Raw genomic sequence first — 20769 nt, 5'->3', positions numbered from 1 at the left:
GATTGCCTTTGTTCCTTTGTCAAAAATCAGTTGACTATGTTTTTGTTGATCAATTTTCAGGTTCTATTTGGTTTCATTAATCCTTTGTCTGTTCTTTCACCAATATCATACTGTCTTGATTATTGCAGTTTATAGTAAATTTGACGTCATGTAGTGTCAGTCCTCTGACTTTGATGTTTATCAATTTTGTGTGACTGTTCTGGGTCTTTTACCTTTCCATGTACATTTAAAAATCAGTTTGTTGATATCCACAATTGCTGAGATTCTGATTGGGGTTGCATGAATCTACAGATAAAATTTGGGAGAAATGACATGTTAACAATGTTGAGTCTTCTTATTTATTACATGGAATAGATCTCCATTTTTTTTAGATCTTTGATTTCTTTCATAAGAATTTTTTAGTTTTCCTCATATAGATCTTGTGCATATTTTGTTACATTTATTCTTAAGTATTCCTAAGTATTCCTAAGTACTTTTTTGTAGTGCAAATGTAAATTGTATTGTGTTTTTTAGTTCAAATTCCAATTGTTGATTGCTTTGTTGTTGTTGTTTAGTCACTCAGTTGTGTCCGACTCTTCGCGACCCATGGACTGCAGCATGCCAGGCTTCCCTGTCCATCACCATGTCCCAGAGCTTGCTCAAACTCATGTCCATTGAGTCAGTGATGCCATCCAACCATCTCATCCTCTGTCATTCCCTTCTCATGGCTTCAATCTTTCTCAGCATCAGGTGGCCAAAGTATTGGAGCTTTAGCTTCAGCATCAGTCCTTCCAGTGAATATTCAGGGTTGATTTCCTTTGGAATTGACTGGTTTGATCTCTTTTGCTATCCAAGGGACTCTCAAGAGTCTTCTCCAACACCACTGTTCGAAAGCATCAATTCTTCAGTGCTTAGCCTTCTCTTGGTCCACTCTCACATCCATATATGACTACTGGAAAAACCATAGCTTTGACTAGACAGACCTTTGTCAGCAAAGTATTGTCTCTGCTTTTTAATGTATGTTGTCTCGATTGGTCGTAGCTTTTCTTCCAAGGAACAAGCATCTTTTAATTTCATGGCTGTAGTCACCATCTGCAGTGATTTTGGAGCCCAAGAAAATAAAATCTTTCACTGTTTCCATTGTTTCCCCATCTATCTGCCATGAAGTGATGGGACCAGATTTCATAGTTATACTTTTTTACCCCTTAGTCCTTTGAATCAATAGAAAGACTTTCACATCATTTCTATAGGCTATGCTATTGAATTTCTGCAAATAAATAATCATTATTCTTTTAAGAAGTAAAAGGAATCTATAGCTTTTCTTTGAAGTTCTATCTTTATTTGTATAGAATTGTAAGGATTGTATAAAATTCTTTAAGTGTTTGATAGAATTCATCATTGACCCCGGCTGGGCCTGGTGCTTTTTGTTTTGGAAGATTACTAATTATTGATTCCATTTCTTTAATAGATATAGACTTATTCAGATTGTCTGTTTCTTGTGTGAGTTTTAGCAGGTTGTGTTTTTTAAGAAATTGGTCCATTTCATCTGGATTATCAAATTTGTAGTCATAGAGATGTTCATAAAATTCCTTTATTACCTTTTTAGTGTCCATGGGATCTGTAGTGTCCCCTTTTGCATTTCTGATATTTTTAAATTTATGTCTTTTTTTGTGTGTCTCACGTCCTGACATTTGGAACCTCCCTGACCAGGGATTGAACCAACGCCTCCTGAAATGGAAGCACAAAGTCTGAACTACTGGACAACCAGGGAATTCTACACACCCCCCCCTACTTGTTTTTTTTAAACTTAACCTGGCCAGAGGTTTCTCAGTTTTATTTGTTTTTTAAATAATCAGCTTTTAGTTTTGTTGATTTTCTCTATTGATTTTCTGTTTTCCAATTTCATTGATTTGTTCTCTAATTTCTGTTATTTCCTTTCTTTGGATTTAATTTGCTCTTTTTTTAGTTCCTAAGGTGGAAGCTTTGATTGTTGATGTTGGTTATTTCTTCTTTCCTAATATATGCTTCAATGCTTTAAATTTCCTTCTAAGCACTAACTTTTGCTACACCCCACACATTTTTGATAAGTTGTATTTTCATTTAGTTAGAAATATTTTTAGAGGTTCTCTTAAGACTACTTCTTTGATCCATGTGCTGTTTTAAAGTGTGTTTCTTAATCTCCCAAGTATGTTAGGTTTTTCTAGCTGTTGTTCTGTTACTGTTTTCTAGTTTAATTCTGTTGGGTCTGAGAGTATCCTCTATATGACTCCTGTTCTTTTAAGTTTATTAAGGTGTGTTTTATGGCCTGAAATGTTGTCTATTTTGGTGAATGTTCCATGTGAACTTGAAGAGAATGTATTTTTCTGTTGTTGGAAAAATGTCAATTTGATCTAGTTGATGGAAGGTGCTGTTCAGTTCAGTTATTTCTTTGTTGATTTTCTGCCAGCAGATTCTGTCCGTTATTGAAGTTTCCACCTATAGTAGTGAATTCATCTGTTTCTTCTTGTGGTTCTATTAATAGAGTAGCATAAATGCATGAAATCACTTTTAACTTTAGGCTAAGTATGAACATGTTTGGAGGTTTTTAAAACTCACTTAAGTCAGATTCTGAAAGACTCAATGTTCATATTTTTGTCAATGTGCTTTTCTCAAACATATATGACACCACATTTATTTATTTATACCATTTATCTCATAGTCTTCTTTCAAAGTAGTTTGACATTTCAATTAATTTACAGGATACTTAAGATTGTTTTTGTTTTTAAACCACTTGCTAGCTTTTTGGAGTAACTCCTGTATTTAGTTCCTCTAATTACCCTTATTGGAAGCTCTTAGGCAAAGGATGATCCATTTCCTTGGACCAGAATAGCCCAATTGCTGTACAGTTAGGTTTAGTACAGTTTGATATTTAATCAAAAGGCCCAGAACAATTACTATAGGACTTTTTAAAAAAAAAAATGCTTTCTTGCACTGCTGAATTCTAATACCCAGCCAGAAAGTTACTATATTTCCTTCATTCTCAAATGAAAATTTTCTATCATAAATATCTCTTCAATGAAAATGCATTTTGTAATTGATGGCATGTTATAATTTAATTGATAGGGTTTTTTCCTTTTCTTATTGGTACATGAAATAATGGTTTATTTTGCTGATTATTGAGTCTTAGAATTGACAAGTGTTAGTGTTAGTCGCTCAGTTGTGCGCAGACTCTTTGCGATCCCATGGAATGTAATCCAGGATACTCCATGGAATTCTCCAGACAAGACTGCTGGAGTGGGTTGCCATTATTGTTGTTATTATTATGCTAATTTGCAGGTGAAGAAGCTAATGCCCAGAAGCCTAAATGATGTATACAGAATCAAACAGCTAACATATGGTTAAGCTCAAAGTAGCTTTTGATATCAGGGGCTTATTTTTTTCCCCCATTGTATCAATAGTTCTCAAACTTAAATGTTATAAGAATTATCTGGGGAGATACATGGGTACCCTTTGTCCAGAAATTTAGATTAATTATGTCTAGGGTAGGGCTCAGGAACATGCATTTAATAGTCCTTCTTTCCTGCATTTCTTAGAAGGGTTAAAAATACCCTTTGAAAAGCCCTGCATTATATGTTTAAGGATCAGCTCAAATGCAGACTTGCTGATAGCTCTAGCTGACACAATGCCATCAGCAGCAGCGCCCTTCAAGTGTTTGTCAGTGATGAGGATAGAGAACTTGATATTACTGATAAGTCTAAGAAGACCAAGAACAATGTTATGTGGTTGTATAATCCCACAAAGGTTCCCTGGCAGATCATATATACTAACTCTATTACACAGGCTGGCTACAGTTGTCTTTATTTAAATATTTTTTATTTTTAAAGGAAATTTAAAAATTATTTTTTAAATTGGGGTTTAGTTACTTTACATGGCTGTGTCAGTTTCTGCTATATAGTGAAGTGAATCGACCATAATGTGTACATACATCTATCCCCTCTTTTTCTGGATTTCCTTCCCATTTAGGTCACCACAGAGCACCACAGAGTTCCCTGTGCTATATAGTAGTCTCTCACTGTTCTATTTTATACTGCACTTGTCTTTAATACTGCTCTATGGGCTGTAACTTTCGGGTAAACACCAATGAAGCCTGTTTGCCGCCCCTGCCCTTGGCCTTTTGAACAGTATATGTGAATTTAAAGGACTAGAAACTTTCTTTTTTTTCCTACAGTTGACTCCTTGTAAATGTCACTACTTTTGCACTTTGTTTGACTGTATTGCTTTTGTCTGGAATGTGAGCTGGTTGCTGCTGGAGGGACTCCTTCCTCTTTGCTTAGCACTCTTTGATGGAACATTTGTTGCGATGTGTCTTTGACATTATCACTGCTGCCTACCTGGTGAACAGTAGCACACCCTTGGTTGCCTCTGTGTGATTCCTGTGGTCGGCTTTTTCATGAATGTCATGTAAAGCTTGAAATAAGGTTTAGTAAGGTGAACAAGGTCTGAGTATTTTCTTCTGGGTTTTCATGCATTTCAAAGCTTATTCTTCTTACTGATTGGCTTGGGAATTTGTTTGCTTTTTTATATAATAATAGTTCTCTGTAGTTCTCTGTAGCTAAAGGAGTGTTAATTTGGGTGCTCTAGGGTAGATGAGGAGGACATGACAACCCACTCCAGTATTCTTGCCTAGAGAATCCCCATGGACAGAGGAGCCTGGCAGGCTACAGCCTATGGGGTTGCAAACAGTTGGACACTACTGAGTGACTAAGCACAGCGCATTGCAGGGTAGATACTGTTATTGTTTCTTAATTTATTACACTTCAGTTTCATCTAGAAAAAGATTTCACATAATTTCTGTCTCTTCCATGAAACTTTTTGCCTATAGGACTACTCCTGTTGTGTTCTCACATTATTCCTACCACATTACGTTTATTTTCCAGACTCCATTTTTTTGGCATTTCACTCAGTTCAGTGTCTCAGTCATGTCTGACTCTTTGCGACCCCGTGGACTGCAGCATGCCAGGCTTCCCTATGCATTACCAACTCCTGGAGCTTGCTCAAACTCATGTCTGTTGAGTCAGTGATGACATCTGACCATCTCATCCTCTGTTATCCCCTTCTCCTTGTGCCTTCAGTCTTTCCCAGCATCAGAGTCTTTTCCACTGTCAGCTCTTCGCATCAGTTGGCCCAAGTATTGGAGCTTCAGCTTCAGCATCAGTCCTTCCAATGAATATTCAGGACTGATTTCTTTTAGGATTGATTGGTTTGATCTCCTTGCAGTCCAAGGGACTCTCAAGAGTCTTCTCCAACACCACAGTTCAAAAGCATCATTTCTTCAGCACTCAGCTTTCTTTGTAGTCCAACTCTCACATCCATACACGACTACTGGAAAAACCATAGCTTTGATTAGATGGACCTTTGTTGGTAAAGTAATATCTCTGCTTTTTAATATTTGCTATCTCAGTCAGCTTTTCTTCCAAGGAGCAAATGTCTTTTAATTTCATGGTTGCAGTCACCATCTTCAGTGATTTTGGAGCCCAAGAAAATAAAGTCTTTCACTGTTTCCCCATCTATTTGCCATGAAGTGAATTTTGGCATTTATTCTAATTTAATTTGGCAGTTTTATTAATTAAAGGATTATTTGTACTTACTGCTTTATCACTAAACAGTAAATTTCAGGTGGTTGTTGTTTAGTCACTAAGTTGTGTCCGATTCTTTTGTGACCCCATGGATTGTAGCCACCAGGCTCCTCTGTCCGTGGGATTTTCCAGGCAAAAATACTGGAGTGGGTTGCCATTTCCTCCTCCAGGAGATCTTCCTGACCCAGGGACTGAACCCACATCTCCTGGATTGGCAGGAGGATTCTGAACCACTGAGCCACCAGGGAAGCCCCAAATTTCAGATTGACAGAGTCTAAACCAAATAGTTATCATTATTTTGACTGAAAAACAGATTTGTATACTGAAGTGGTAACTTTAAAAGAGTAAGACTCATTCCTGTGTTGTTTATCAGCGTTGCTCAGCACTGGCTCATTTGGAAAATGTGTCTTGTGTGTCCCAGCCTTGTGCGGGTGGGAGGGGTTGGAAGATCAGCCTCTTGAGAACCCTACTTTAAAGGCTTTTAGAAAAAAATCTTAAAATTGTCCTTTTGAGTCATCTAGTCATAAATAATAATGCAGCATTCTTGAATTAATGCACCTTTTGCAGTGGAAGTGATTTGAGTGTGTGGGAAATAGTTCTGTAACTTCCTGACTTCTTTCCACAGGCCATTTTGCAACCTGTATTGGCAGCAGAAGATTTTACTATCTTTAAAGCAATGATGGTCGAGAAAAATACTGAAATGCAGCTGCAAGCCATTCGAATAATTCAAGAGAGAAATGGTAAAAGGTTGAATTTAGAAATCTAAGTGCTAAGTGCATTTTGTTTTGGTGTTAGTTTTAACTAATATGATCTTAACGTTGCTGTTTTGTATAAATTTATTTCAAGTTTGAAAATCTAAGACTGACTTAAGAGATACTAGAGTGTAAACTTCCTGATAACTGATTGGTTGAAATCTCAAAGAAAGCAGAGCAGAATTTGATTTAACGTTTTAGGTTTCAGAGAGCTCAGTTTTTCTGCTCAGCCATCATGTTTATGAAAGTCAGTATTTTTGCGTGGTCACAGTTACAGTTACTGTTGAGTGTACAGTTACTTTTTCCCTCCTGGCTTAACGAAGACAGTGGTTCTAAAGCTTTAGTGAGCAATTAGAAGCAGTTGAGGGGTTGTTGAAACCCATGCCTGTGTCCCAGTTTCTGACTCAGTAGGTCTGGAGTGGGGCCTAGTACTTCGTATTTTTAACAAGTTCCTAGCTGATGCTGAAGCTGCTGGTCTTGGGGTGGCACTGAGAACTAGGACAGTGGGCAGATAGCATTATGCCACCATAAGGCTGAAGAGGAAACAGCCCACAGTCCTGGTGACCACCTTTAGCTTTATCCTTTCCTTAATTCTCTACCTGAACTCAGTTTTTTCCTAGCTCTTCCTGCTTTTCTTCCCTTCCTGTGTACTTGAATTCTACTTGACATCTTGATTCAAAACATCAGAGTTTCTAACCATACTTCTTGTTACTGTACTATCTCTTTTTCAACCCAGATGCATATCTAAGTTTCCCATTTCGGACTCTAGTGACCTTAATACCTGTGTGTTCCTTTGCTTAATAGATTGCCACAGATATTCCTTATCATGCCTATATACTCTCTAATGGTTTGGCAGTGGGGCCTTTTCTTTGCTTATTTCTTGAGCATATTAGAGCTATAGTTTAGTTGTACTATTTGCTTTTAAGGGTCTGGCATATGCAGCAATAGGGCTTCTGTTGTTACGTGGCAAACATTAGATTGTTGGAGGGTCTGTGTGGGTTAGACTGTTGTGGGTTCTCCTCTCATTTGCCTGAAGTGAGTAAAGACCATACCCCTAGAGCCAACTACCATCATATCTATTCTCTAAAATGCATTTCACAGCAGGAAAGACTGTTGCACATGATGTGGAGATAATACCACCCTAACCCTGAACAATGCATGACACTGAACTGCAGCTTTTGTGTAAAGTTTGGAAAACAGTCTCTTTCTCTTTGTTTCTCTACCATGGTTTGCTTCATATGATCCTTTTCTCTTGTGTTTTCCTGCAACTATGCTTTTTATTCTGACCTATAGGATAGAGAATCTGAATAATTACTTTATGTTATTTCACATTGCTTTAGGGGACCTTTTGATAAAAGAAATAGGAAACTTGATAATGGCACTCTGCAGTCTTTAGAATTTAACTGGAAACAAGGAAATTTTAATTAAAAGAGAACAGGTAACCATAGCTTGTATCAGCTGGGTACCTCAAGTTGCCATTAGCAAAATACCTCAGAGAAAATGGCCTAAGCAATAAGAAATTGTCATCTCACAGAACCAGAAGTAGAGGAAGGGAAGGAAGACAGACAGGTCCAGGCTTGGTTCATTTGGTGGGGCTCAGTGATGTTTTCAAGGACCTTGACACTTCCACCTTTACTCTGCCACTCTCAGGATCTTCTTTCATGATTGCGCTCGAGCGTCATTGAGTGCACACTCAACAATATCTCATGAAGAAAAGCAATGCTTCTTCCTGTACATCTCCTTTTATAAGCAAGACAACACGTTCATAGAAGCCCCTTAGGAATTTTCCTCTCAGGTCCTATTGGTCAGGATTGGATTCACATGGCTTTATAAACCCTCTGGCAGGGGGAAATGAGACCATGGTGATTGGCTTAAATCATGACTCACTCTTGTGGGGTGGGGCTGGGCCCTGCCTCTAAGTACTTGGCTGCCTGGTAGCTGCACACAGATGGCTTCTATTAGCAAGGGAGGACCAGGGGAATGATGTGGAATGCTGCTGCAGTCAAACTGCAGGGTGGGACAGTTTGCTTGCATTTAAACATAAACTAATACTTAGTTTCTGCCACAGAATTTTTAATACTTGTATTTAAGTATCTCACTTAACATAAATCCAGGGGAAAGTACCTTAGAACAAAGTTGATTATACTCAAAACTGCAGACTGTTTGTGTGAGAAAAATTCAAAGGCTCTAGGAATTCTGGTTGTATCTTATCAAAGAATTTGGGACAAGTGCAAATCAGAGCAATATTTTGATGGTTTTGAAGTATTGCACATTGTTGTTTTATTCTTTCCTAGTTTTTAAAATTTTCCTTAGATCAGTAGGAGAATACTAATTATGTAGCTTTTGACTAAGCAAAAATGCACTTAAGATCAGTGGGTTATATAGAAGTCAGTTTTCTGGTTGTGATACTATACTACAGTTTTCAAAGATGTTTCACTGAGGGAACCTGGGTAAAGAGTGCATAGCATCTCTCTGTATTATTTCTTACAACTGCATGTGAATCTGCAATTATCTCAAAATGAAAAGTTTAATTTAAAATGTACTTCAACATCAAGGGCATTAGAATAATAAAGCTACTTTAATTTAGAACAGATCCAAAATCCCATCATCATATATGGATAAAGAAATGAAAGGTAAAAATTAGGGGATATACTGTTAATGTTTTGGGAATATACTAATTACAGATAAAAGCAGAACACTTATTATCATCTACCTGCTTATCAGGAAGATATAGGTAATAAAGTAAATTAAACCAATACTTAAAATTACTTGCCATAAATTGTTCTGCCTTGGGCTAAAGTTGGTACTGCTCTAGTTTATACTTATTAGCCCAATATCTGAATAGAAGGTCTGAGAGCAGAGACTGTTTTATTCATCTTTATATTCCCCTTAAGTGCTTAGCACCATGCTTTTTTGCATGTAGTAAGCAGGGCTCTTTTGGTAGCATATGTTGTAGTATGAATGAAGAGTGTTAACATGCTGTTTCAATTAACAAAGTATTTTATATATTGCTTTGTAAACTCTTTTCCCTTTTAAATAATACTTCTGAGAGCATAGTTTCATTATTAGGAGCTTGTTAATTTCATTGTGTATGTCCTGTGTAGTATATGATTATGGAAGACAATAGATTATATTAATTAATTTCTATTATCATATATTATTATTATTTTAAACAGACAATACATAGCTACCAAGAGTCATTTCTAGGTAAAGTTGTGAGGTTTTTTGTTTTGTTTTGTTTTGTTTGTGGAGCTGATTCCTTAAAAGAAGAAAAAGTTAAAAAGACCATAGTTAAAAAGATAAAATATAATAGCATAAAACATTTTTTTTAAGTGATAGATCTTAATAAACTACTTTGTACTTCTTGATGAACTAGAATAGTGAGAAATAAAATGTTTTCAGTTGAGTTGATATTCTCCTGTGTGATCTCTGGTTTTGAACAGGTGTATTACCTGACTGCTTAACAGATGGTTCTGATGTGGTCAGTGACCTTGAACAGGAAGAGATGAAAATCCTGAAAGAAGTTCTTAGGTATCCTCTTTAATTATTTGAATGGATCATTAATAACATTGCAATATGATCTGTACGTAAACTTTTTACCCAAAAAATACTGTGAACTAGTAAAATATCTAAATTCTTTCCTGAAGATCATGAACATGATTTATCATTTTATTTGTTATAACTATGTATGTATTGGCTTCCCTGGTGGCTCAGAGGTTAAAGCGTCTGCCTGCAATGCGGGAGACCTGGGTTTGATCCCTGGGTGGGGAAGAGCCCCTGGAGAAGGAAATGGCAACCCACTCCAGTATTCCTGCCTGGAGAATCCCATGGACGGAGGAGCCTGGTGGGGTACAGTCCACAGGGTTGCAAAGAGTTGGACACGACTGAGTGACTTCACTCACTCATGTATGTATTACATTTCTTAATGGACACATCAGCCCAAATGGGAGGGTCTTCTTCCACTCACATCATGGGCCTAGGAAACTAGCCATCAATGGAAACAAGGTACGGTAGATGCAGTCTGATGCTTGGAAGGGCTGTTGTGGCCTGAGCTGAGCAGGAGACTGCATGGCTTCTGGATCTTGGTATTAGAGGAGGCTCATGACAGGTGTCTCATGGTAGAAGGCTGGACATCCAGGCTCCACAGACCAAATAGCTGACTACTTGCTAACCTCTTATATATGGGCTTCCCTTGTGGCTCAGCTGGTAAAGAATCTGCCTGCAATGTGGGAGACCTGGGTTCGATCCCTGGGTTTGGAAGATCCCCTAGAGAAGGGAAAGGCTACCCACTCCAGTGTTCTGGCCTGGAGAATTCCATGGACTGTATAGTTCATAGGGTTGCAAAGAGTTGGACATGACTGAGCGACTTTCACTTTCTTATCTATTATGTGTTTGTCAGACAAATGCCTGGCATGGAATGTGCAGTCCAGTAAAGGGGATTTTTTTTTACCCCTAAAGCCTGTTGTCCCCTGACCTCTATGGGAGTTTGAGAAGGGAGGGGCAATTGCAGTATGTAATATTTAAGTCTATGGGGATGTATAGGTTTAAGGCAAAAGGATTCCTACAGCTGCTGTGTCCCCTGCAGAGTGAACCTTGGCCTTCAGGGGCCCTGGCTCTGCATTCTAACCACATACGTGACAATCTTCAAGCATCCTGTGGTCCTCCCACCTTCCCAACTTGTCCACAGTTCCAAAGCAGGAGGGAGGTGGTTAGGAGCGTGGGCCTAGTGGGAGTTTGTGGCAGGAGCTCTAGGATTTAGTCCTTCATTTCAGGGGATTTGCGTGAGTGTGGGGAGGGAGGCAAATGTGTGGGTGAACCTAGGCCTTTCCTGCCAAGTCCTCCTTTCCTGCGTGCCAGGTGAGGGCATATAGGAGCCTGAGACAACACAGAGAGCTTTGAGTTTACAGACTGGAAGAGTTCAGGATATTCGGTAGTTGGTTTAGAAGACTGGTAGTTTTGACTTCTACTGGTTGCTTCTGTTGGTTGATTGGTAGTTTGAAACCTGGTCAGTATTGTACTTCTAGATTTTATTTTCTGTAGGCTTTTGGTGGGGGTGTGCTACTGTATAAACAGTGGAACTTAGTTATGGACATGTAAGAGAGCTGACTTGGCTATTTTCCTAAATCAGATGGCCTTTGTGAGCAGTTTACAAAGCTGGTAAGGCTTTGGTATAAGGGCATCAGGAGAGCTTTGTGATAGCTCATCTGCCATGGAAAAACTAAAATGAGGAGAGAAATGGATCTTATCAGGGGACATGTAACTGATCTGTCTAAAGTAAGAGATCAGAATCCATATTCATGGGATTTGCCATTCAGATTTGGGTTTAGAATTTCAAACCTGTTGAATTTTGTTCAGCCAGAAGTCCTTCACACAGGATATGAGTAAACCTGTGTTTTGTGTAGCTAACCATATTATGCTATTTATGTCTGTGTATGTCTCTCTCAGTTGATTGTAAGCTGCTTTAAGTGAAGCCTGATTATTTCCATCTTTGTTTCCAAAATTCTTTGCATATATTGTACGCTTTGGTTAGTATGTTGCTTGTTGAATATTTGTTCTTTGACCAAAAGAGAAAGTTTACTTTTCTACTTTATTTTTGTGTATTTCAGAAAATCAAAAGAGGAGTATGACCAGGAGGAAGAAAGGAAGAGAAAAAAGCAGGTGCCTATAAAACATACTCATATAATAGACGTATTTCATTGCTGTTATCCCTTAAGTTCACACCTAGGATTTCTGTTAAAGTTTAAGCTTAGGTGAAATGACACAGTTCCTCAGAGTATTCATATTTTCTTGGTGGTTCTGAGCATTTATACTTCTTTATTCACTTTATAATTTGTCCAATGACCTGCCTTTTAAATTCTCAGTAAAGAATGAGATTATTCACTCCAAAAAAACTTAATACTATTCATATTTGGGGGAATTTTTAATAGAAATTCCCGTTAATTTTATGAATAAAAGAAGATTAAGAAAATATTTGACTTCCCCACTTGCTTTGATTCCTTTACTGTTTTGAAACAGCAGCTGCAGTTACTATTGAGGGTCCCCTGTAGACTTTAACGCTGCCAGCTTGAAGCAGAATGACTCAGTTTCACATTTCCTGGTGTACTGTTCTTTCATTAAAAACGGTTTCCCTAAAGTGCCTAATTTTTCCTAAGGAAAAATTAAACATGTATCTGGTTGAGGTGAAGGAAACTAACATTTAATTTTTCCTCTCCCCTTTTCTAGCTGCCTCTCTTTCCACATTTTCCCGAATCTCCCCGGAGAGGGAAAACTAATATAAACTAATTCTCAGTCACTTGATAGTCATTTTCCTTTTTTTTCCTCAATCACCGTGATTCATGCTTGTATCGTTTACTGTCTTTGAAAAAACCTATTTTACTCCAAGGTACCCAATGAAGAGCAGAAGAGAGATTTTTAGGATTTACTGGGGATTTATTTCTTTTTGACTAACTATCCTTTCAGTAAGTGGAGGTGAAATTCATAGATAATACTATTTTTTAATATAAGAATATAGAACAGAAACTATTCAGAACTGTTATCAGTAGACAGTAGTATTGGGAATTCCCTGGTGGCCCAGTGATTTGAACTTAGTGCTTTCACTGCTGTGGGCCTAGGTTCTATCCCTCGTTGGGGAATTAAGATCCTACAAGCTGCGTGATGTGGCCAGAAAAAAAAAGAAGAAGAAGACAGTCTTAACTTTCTGATTTATAAATAAACTATATCAGGATTCTTGAATAATAATATGTTTTAGGGTCATATGCTTTTTTTTTAGACTTTTTTTAACGGAAATTTTCAAACACACAAAAGTAGAGCTGATAATAATTTCAGTCCTTGTGTTTCCATCACTCAGCATATATAGAAACTTATGACGCAGGTATCCATGAATTACCTAAAAAGTTACATGCGATTGGATTTTCCTATTTTTATGGAAAAATGAATTATTTTACTTAGTTCTTTCCAAGATTTAAGTGATTTCTTTGGTTTAAATGCAGCATCTTATTTTAGAAATGGGGAAATATAGGCATACCTGAGAGATGTGAGTTTGGTTCTAGACTACTGCAATAAAGTGAAGATAATAATACAATAAATCACAAATGTATTTTGGTTTCTGAGCACATATAAAAGTTAGTTTACACTAAACTGTAGGCTTTTAATTGTGCAATGGCATTATGTCTAAAAATTATGTACATATCTTTATTAAAAATTATTTTATTTCTAAAAAATGCTGACCATCATCTGAGCCTTTGGCGAGTTGTAATTTTTTTGCTGGTGGAAGGTCCTGCTTCTGTGCTGATGGCTGCTGACTGACCAGGGTGGTGGCTGCTGAAGGTTGGGATGGTTGTGGCAGTTTCTTAAAATAAGACAACAGTGAAGTTCGCTGCAGTATTTAACTCTTCCTTTCATGAACAATCTCACTGTAGCATGAAGTGCTGTTTGATTGTATTTTACCCACAGTAGAACTTCTTTCAGTTTTGGAGTCGGTCTTCTCAAACCTGGCTGCTACTTTTATCAACTTAATTTGTGTAATGTTCTAAATCCTTTGTTGTCATTTCAACAGCATCTTCCCTGGGAGCAGATTGCCTCAGGCAACCATTTTCTTTGCTTATACATAAGAAGCAACTCCCTGACGCTTTAAAATTTTGTCATGAAATTATAGCTATTCAGGCACACCTTCAGGCTCCAATTCTAATTCTGGTTCTCCTGCTGTTTCGTCCACATCTGTAATTACTTCCTGCACTGAAGTCTTGAACCCCTCTTAAGTCATCCATGAGGAGTAGAATCAACTTCTTCCAAACTCCTGTTAATGTTGTTATTTCTACCTCTTCCCAATGAATCACAGAGGTTGTTAATGGCATCTAAACTGGTAAATTCTCTCCAGAAGGTTTGCAATTGCCTTTTCTCAGATCCATGAGAGGAATCACTATCTATGGCCTCTGTAGCCTTATGAAATACATTTCTTAAAGAATAAGGCTTGAAAGTTGAAATTGCTCCTTGATCCATGAGCTGTGTGTTGTTGTTGTTCAGTTGCTCAGTTGTATCTGACTCTTTGTGACCCCATGGACTGCAGCACACCAGGTCTGATGAGCTGACTCATTTCAAAAGACCTTGATGCTGGCAAAGATTGAAGGCAGGAGGAGAAGGGGATGACAGAGGATGAGATGGTTGGATAGCATCACCGACTCAATGGACATGAGTTTGGATAAACTCTGGGAGTTGGTGATGGGCAGAGAGGCCTGGCGTGCTGCAGTCCATGGGGTCGCAAAGAGTCGGACATGACCGAGTGACTGAACTGAACTTAAGGGCCTTATTATGCATTAGCCTCTAATAAGACAGTATGTCCTTTGAAGCTTTTAAGCTGGGCATTGACTTATCCTCACTTCCTATGAAAGTCCGAGATAGCATCTTCTTCCAGTGGTAGGCTGTTTCATCTACATTAAAAATCTGCTGATAGTGTTGTTGTTGTGATTACTAAGTTGTGTCCAACTCTTTTGCAACCCCTTGGACTGTAGCCCACCAGTTTCCTCTGTCCATGGGATTTCCCAGGCAAGAATACTGGAGTGGTTTGCCATTTCCTTCTCCAGAGCATCTTCCTGATCCAGGGATTAAACCTGTGTCTCTTGCATTGGCCGACAGATTCTTTACCACTGAGCCGCCTTCATTAGTTTTGTTCGTGAGATCTTCTGGATGGCTTGTCCCAGCTTCTGCATTAGCACTTGCTGCCTCACCCTGTGCTTGTGTGTTGCAGAGGCAGCTTCTTTTCTTCAATCTCATGAACCACCCTCTGCTAGCTTCACACTTTTCTTCTGCAACTTCCTCACCCCTCTCAGCCTTTATAGAACCTTGCTCTGGATTAAGCTTTGGGCTTAAAGGAATGTTGTGGCTGGCTTGTTCTTCTATCCAGACCACTAAGACTTTCTCCATATCAGCAGTAAGGCTGTTTCACTTTCATATCAGTTGTGTCCACTGGAGTAGCAGTTTTAATTTCCTCAAGAGCTTTCCCTTTGCGTTAACAACTTGGTTAACTGTTTGGTGCAAGAGGCGTAGCCTTTGATCTGTTTTAGCTTTCAACACACCTCCTCACTAAATGTAATCATTTCTAGCTTTTGATTTAAAGTGAGAGACCTGTGACTTTTCCTTTCACTTGAACACTTAGAGGCCGCTGTAGGGTTATTAATTGGCCTAATTTCAGCATTTTTGTGTCTCAAGGAATAGGAAGGTCTGAGAAGAGGGAGAGAAGTAAGGGAACAACCGGTTAGTGGAGCAGTCAGAAAACACACAACTTTCGTCTGTTAAGTTCACTGTCTCATATATAAGGCTGCGATTTGTGGTGCCCCAAAACAGGCACAATAGTAACGTCAAAGGTCACTGATCACTGGTGATATGATAATAAATATGATAATGAAAAAGTTGAAAATATTGCAAGAATTACCAAAATGTGACACAGAGACATAGTGAGCAAATGCTGTTGGAAAAATGGTGCCTATAGACTTGCTTGATACAGAATTGCCACAAACCTTCAGTTTGTAAAAAAGAAAAAACAAACAAAAAAACAACACAGTAGTAAAGACAGTAAGTTGAAGTGCAATAAAAGTAGGTGTGCTGTAAATCAGTTTGTGGCTGCCTCAGGCATGTCAGAGTACTGGTATTATTATTATTGTATTTTTTAGATTATTTTAAGTTAAAGCATCAATTCTGTGGTGCTCAGTCTTCTTTTTAGTAGACAGTAATTTTTGAAACTAATATGTTTGAATCTGTTAAGTAGTGAATGATTCAAAATTAATCTAAAATATTTTCTAAATTGTGTTCTTGATGCCTGAAGTTATCAGAGGCCAAAACAGAAGAGCATCCGATGCAGGCCAATGAAACGGCAAAAATGAGTAATTCCCAAGGGGATGGTGAACATTTTGCACACCCAGCGTCAGGTAAGGTTGACGTGTAGCCAAATTTCTGAATAATATGAATACTTAAACATTGTTAAGAGTGTGTTGTTTTCTCATACATGCTTCAGCTTCAAAAACCCTGTGAGGTTCAGTGGCCATTGGTGTTTAATGCTCTTTGTGAATTTAGCTAAAGAGATTGCCTATAGGAGATATTCAGCTGACAGAGAGGGTGTAGCCCCTAAATTTCTAAGTGAAGCTTGGAACCCAGAGCAGTGAGCAGAATTCCTTGGGAAGCCCCCAGCCTGTAGGCCATGACTACAGCATTCAAGGTATGGTCATGTAACATTTGCTACTTTCTTCTTTTATCACAATCAGATGATGTGTGGAAGTTAGAAGCTGAACATGGAAAGATAATATTAATTTATTTTCCTAGTGAATTAAAACACAGTAACTAAAAGGTATCCAGTTTGTTCAGAAATTTAGTCTTAAACTGTCATTGAAACTAAAATTGAGGAGACTCCTTGTGGGAAATGTTAGTAGATGATCTTGTTAAGTATGTGGGAAACCATTTTCAGTATTCTGATTTGTTGTATAAGAGAGGTAATTCTGAAGCAGAACTTGAATATGATGATGTATGTAGCTCATTTTTATTTTGGATTTCTACATTTTTTAGATACATGTCCTTTTCTCAGTTTAAAAACCCTGTAACTCCATGAGGTAGATATTATGATCCTTACTTTTCTTTTATTTTTTTAAACTAGAAATTCAAGGAAGTTTAGTGATGTCCAAAGTAACTGAGCTCTTAAATAGTGAGACTGTGACTTCCCTTGGTCTTCTGACTTCAAGTCTTGTATTTTTCTGCACTTTGCAGAAGTTTTATAATTGAGATAGATAGGTTTGATGTTTATCAACTAATTTAAGGAACTGTATTCTTAGTTGATAAAATAATGGGCATGTGAAACAGAAGCAGTTTTATAAATTTAACTTGCTTTTTGATTCTTAGCAAATCTAATAATTTAGATTTGGCTCAGATGGTAAAGAATCTTCTGCAATGTGGGAGACCTGGGTTTGAGGCCTGGGTCAGGAAGATCCCTTGGAGAAAGGAATGGCAACCCACTGCAGTACTCTTGCCTGGAGAATTCCATAGACAGAGGAGCCTGGCGAGCTACAGTCCATGGGGTCGCAGAGAGTCGGACATGACTGAGCAACTAAAACACACAAGTACATGTACTGTTCAAATCTCATGTCTGACATAATTTGAATATATTTGCTTATCAGACTATTAAGCTATAAAAATCTTAATTTCAAACCATTTGTAACTCAGTTATGCACATTAACAGAGAAACAATGGAAGGTAATTTTAAAAGTAATGACTTTAAGTTTTAAAAACTGTTCTATTTTAAAAAAATGAGTATATCTGATATTCCAGGGAATCGCTTCATACAAAGTGATAGGAGCCCAAGAGAAAGGCCTAACGTGGGAGGAATCATAAAGGTGTTTGGCTTCCTGCTTATCCCATTGCCCACATCTTTCCTTGGTTCCTGCTAGAAATGGGTAACTTCTGTTTTTCGGTAGATTCGGGGTTGCCAGTGATCATGTGATTTTCCTTTAAGCTAGCTGGCTTTTCGAGTCTCTATTCATAGAAATTAGACAAGCTACGTATTTTGGCCTCAGGCATTTTTTTCTCTAGGTTCAAGTTAGAATATAAAAGATGTTTATGACAACAAACTGAAGGCAGGAACTGTCCAGAACAAGTACATGAATAGAAATGCTTATGTGCCTGGAATCTCCCCCACCCCACCCCATGCGCCCAGCTCGTGGTTCAAGTCCATCTCTGCTTAAAGTCATTATCATATGAATGGCATTTTAACTTTGCATATTTTGACCAACTTGTTGAATGAAGCTCATCTTCGTTTCTCTTATAGATAGTCCTGTAGCTTCCTGTATAGGTTGGTTGGAGTGTTAACGGCAGCCTCATCTCTTTCATGGAAACTTCCCTTTCAGTCCAAGAGCCCGAAGAACTTTTCCTCTAACCTCCTTGGCCCTACAGTCAGTCTGCTCACCCAGTGCTAAACAGTGGTCCTTGGGCAAATTTCTTGCTCATGCAAAGTTCTATTTCTGGTTTTACTGTGCTGGCAAGATTTTTAATTGTTTAGAGACATGTATATCATGTTCTCCCATCATGCCTTTAGTTCTTGGCATCATTTTTATGTGAGTCTTTGCTCTCACTTGCTGTCTTTCGTAGTCCATGTATTATAGTGAAAATGTTTGTCTTTAAAATCCCCACCTTATAATAAAAAATGGCTCAGAAAAGCAATTAGCATGTTAATCTCGTCTCTTGGCACAGTTACCAGATAATTGGAAGGTGTTGAGTGCTCATGTTACATCTGCTTCCAAATTCTACTTACTTTAAAATCTTTACATTTTCTTAATATGTTAGTAGGTTTATAGTTATCTTTAGGATATACTTACACCTTACTGATACTACTTGTAGCTTTATATTAATTGTTCTGCAAATACAAGGTCACTTAACAGTTTTTGCCTGCAGGCCAAAGTCTGAAGGACAGTTACACTGTTAGTAAGGGATTTTAGTGCACTTTATTCGGCAGGTCATTTCTGACTCTTTGCAATCCCATGGACTGTAGCTGGCCAGGCTCCTCTGTTCATGATATTTCCCGGGCAGGAGTATTGGAATGGGTTGCCATTTCTTTCTCCAGGGGATCTTCCTGAACCAGGAATCAAACCCTGCATCTCCTATATTGGCAGGTGGATTCTTTACCTGGCTTATATGGCAACCTTGTATTACAATAGTTCTAATCTTTAGACAAGAATTATATCTTTTTGTAGCTATAGTACCAAACAGCAGGAGCTTGGTATTTGTCAAAATGCCAACAAGAAACCATAGTTAAAGCTCCTTGAGGCCCGAGACCATGATTATTTGTTTTCACCCAGTGCCTAGCACAACAGAGGCACTGAACCAATGCTTGTGAATGAATGAGAGAAAAAACCCAAGTGTTATTAACATTAGCTCATTTTGGTAAGTCTAGCATAACTTAATATATTCTAATTGGTCTCTCTAATTACTACCAGAAGTTAAAGTGCATTTTGCTAATCAATCAGTGCAACCTTTGACAAGAAAGCTGGAAATGTTGCCTGAAACTTCCTCTCTCCCACAAAAAGGCCTGAAGATTCCTGGCTTCGAACATGCAAGCATGGAGGGACCAATAGCAGTAAGTGAAAACATTCTTTTTTAAGAACTATGAGCAAATGACAAAGTACTAGAAACACTGTAAGTGGCCATAGACACCCAGCTTTTATAATGGTCTTGGACTCAAGCTTCTAATTTGATCAGTCAGTGGGTGTCTGTGCCACTTATTATGCAGTCTTGAATTTAAATAGTTCCTGCTCTCATTTGACCCAGAATTTATCAACACTTCGAACAGAAGAGCTCCGCCAGCGGGAACACTATCTAAAACAGAAGAGAGATAAGTTGATGTCCATGAGGAAGGACATGAAGATTAAGCAGAATCAAACTTCGGAGCAGAAAGGAAAACCTGCTGGGGAGGTGGAGGTACGGCCAGCTCTAGTATATGAAAATCTGCACATCTGTGGTGGGATTCAGAGTATGTGCTCTTGTAGACACATTCATAATAGTCTCCCTGACAGTGTAGCACTGCTACACTGAGAAAAGTAAGTCTTTTCTCAGCAGTGAAAGGGTTGATAGGGTTTTGTGAGGTAGAAATGATAGCAATTTTATGATTTACTTGCCCTGCTTTGAACACTGAAGGGTCAGCTGTCTGTTTTACCGAAGCCTTTTGAAATACTTTATCATAGAACAGCATCAGTACCCTAAGCCACCACCTCTAAAAGGCTTCCCTAAGAGATTTTTACAAAGAAGAAATTTAGGGGACTCAGCCCATGTGTGGCTTTTTTTTCTTTAGTTCACTGTGAATGCTCTACTATTTGTTCAAGGCAGTATGCTAGGAATTTTAGACAAATGAACCCATCATCTGCTGTAGCCAATATTTTTTTTTTTTTTTTTTTAAGGAAATGACAGAGAAACCAGAAATGACAGCAGAGGAGAAGCAAACATTACTAAAGAGGAGATTGCTTGCAGAGAAACTTAAAGAAGAAGTTATTAATAAGTAAATTTAAGAACAATTTAGCAAGCAGTTCAAAATTTCTTAAAAATAAATTATTTAATCCTTAAACTGAACCTGTTTAGTTTCAGAGACTTGTGTTTATAAATGCAAATATAAGCTGATTACTTTTATTAAACTCTTCAGGTGTAGGGCAGTGGGTTACTTATGCAGACCAGTTCAATACAAATTTCTGAATAATATTCTCTTGTGGAGAGAAGGTATAGAAAGCCAAGTGATAGTGCATTTATTCATTTTTGTTTGTGCTAATAAACACTGTGCTGCATGCTAAGGATACAGTGATCAGGTAGATCGACTGGGTCCCTGCTTTCATGTGGCCAGTGTTAGATGGGAAGAGTGCAGTGTTATAAACAGGATCCTGCAGTCAATGAGAAGAGGTTAGCAT

General features: G+C 38.1%; 1 protein-coding gene across 3 annotated transcripts in view; it reads left to right on the top strand.

Moving 5' to 3' along the window:
• CFAP36 (cilia and flagella associated protein 36) overlaps positions 1–20440 on the top strand; it is a 28639-nt gene extending 8199 nt beyond the window's left edge. Inside the window, exons 4-10 of one of the 3 annotated variants that reach the window (XM_005889467.3) lie at positions 6220–6334; positions 9790–9877; positions 11953–12004; positions 16164–16266; positions 19405–19454; positions 19646–19795; positions 20272–20440. In XM_005889467.3, the coding sequence (XP_005889529.1) occupies positions 6220–6334; positions 9790–9877; positions 11953–12004; positions 16164–16266; positions 19405–19454; positions 19646–19795; positions 20272–20373 (660 nt within the window). In that variant the 3' untranslated portion in view covers positions 20374–20440. Of the gene's footprint in view, positions 1–6219; positions 6335–9789; positions 9878–11952; positions 12005–16163; positions 16267–19314; positions 19455–19645; positions 19796–20271 lie in introns of all 3 variants that reach the window. The other 2 variants (XM_070379552.1, XM_005889466.3) reach the window with 2 other exon arrangements.
• The last annotated feature ends 329 nt before the right edge of the window (positions 20441–20769 follow it).

The sequence above is a fragment of the Bos mutus genome, chromosome 11 (assembly GCF_027580195.1).
Source record: "Bos mutus isolate GX-2022 chromosome 11, NWIPB_WYAK_1.1, whole genome shotgun sequence".
In the NCBI taxonomy this organism is placed as follows: domain Eukaryota; kingdom Metazoa; phylum Chordata; class Mammalia; order Artiodactyla; family Bovidae; genus Bos; species Bos mutus.
Note: the sequence above shows the minus strand (reverse complement) of the source record. Positions and strands in the feature narration are given on the sequence as shown.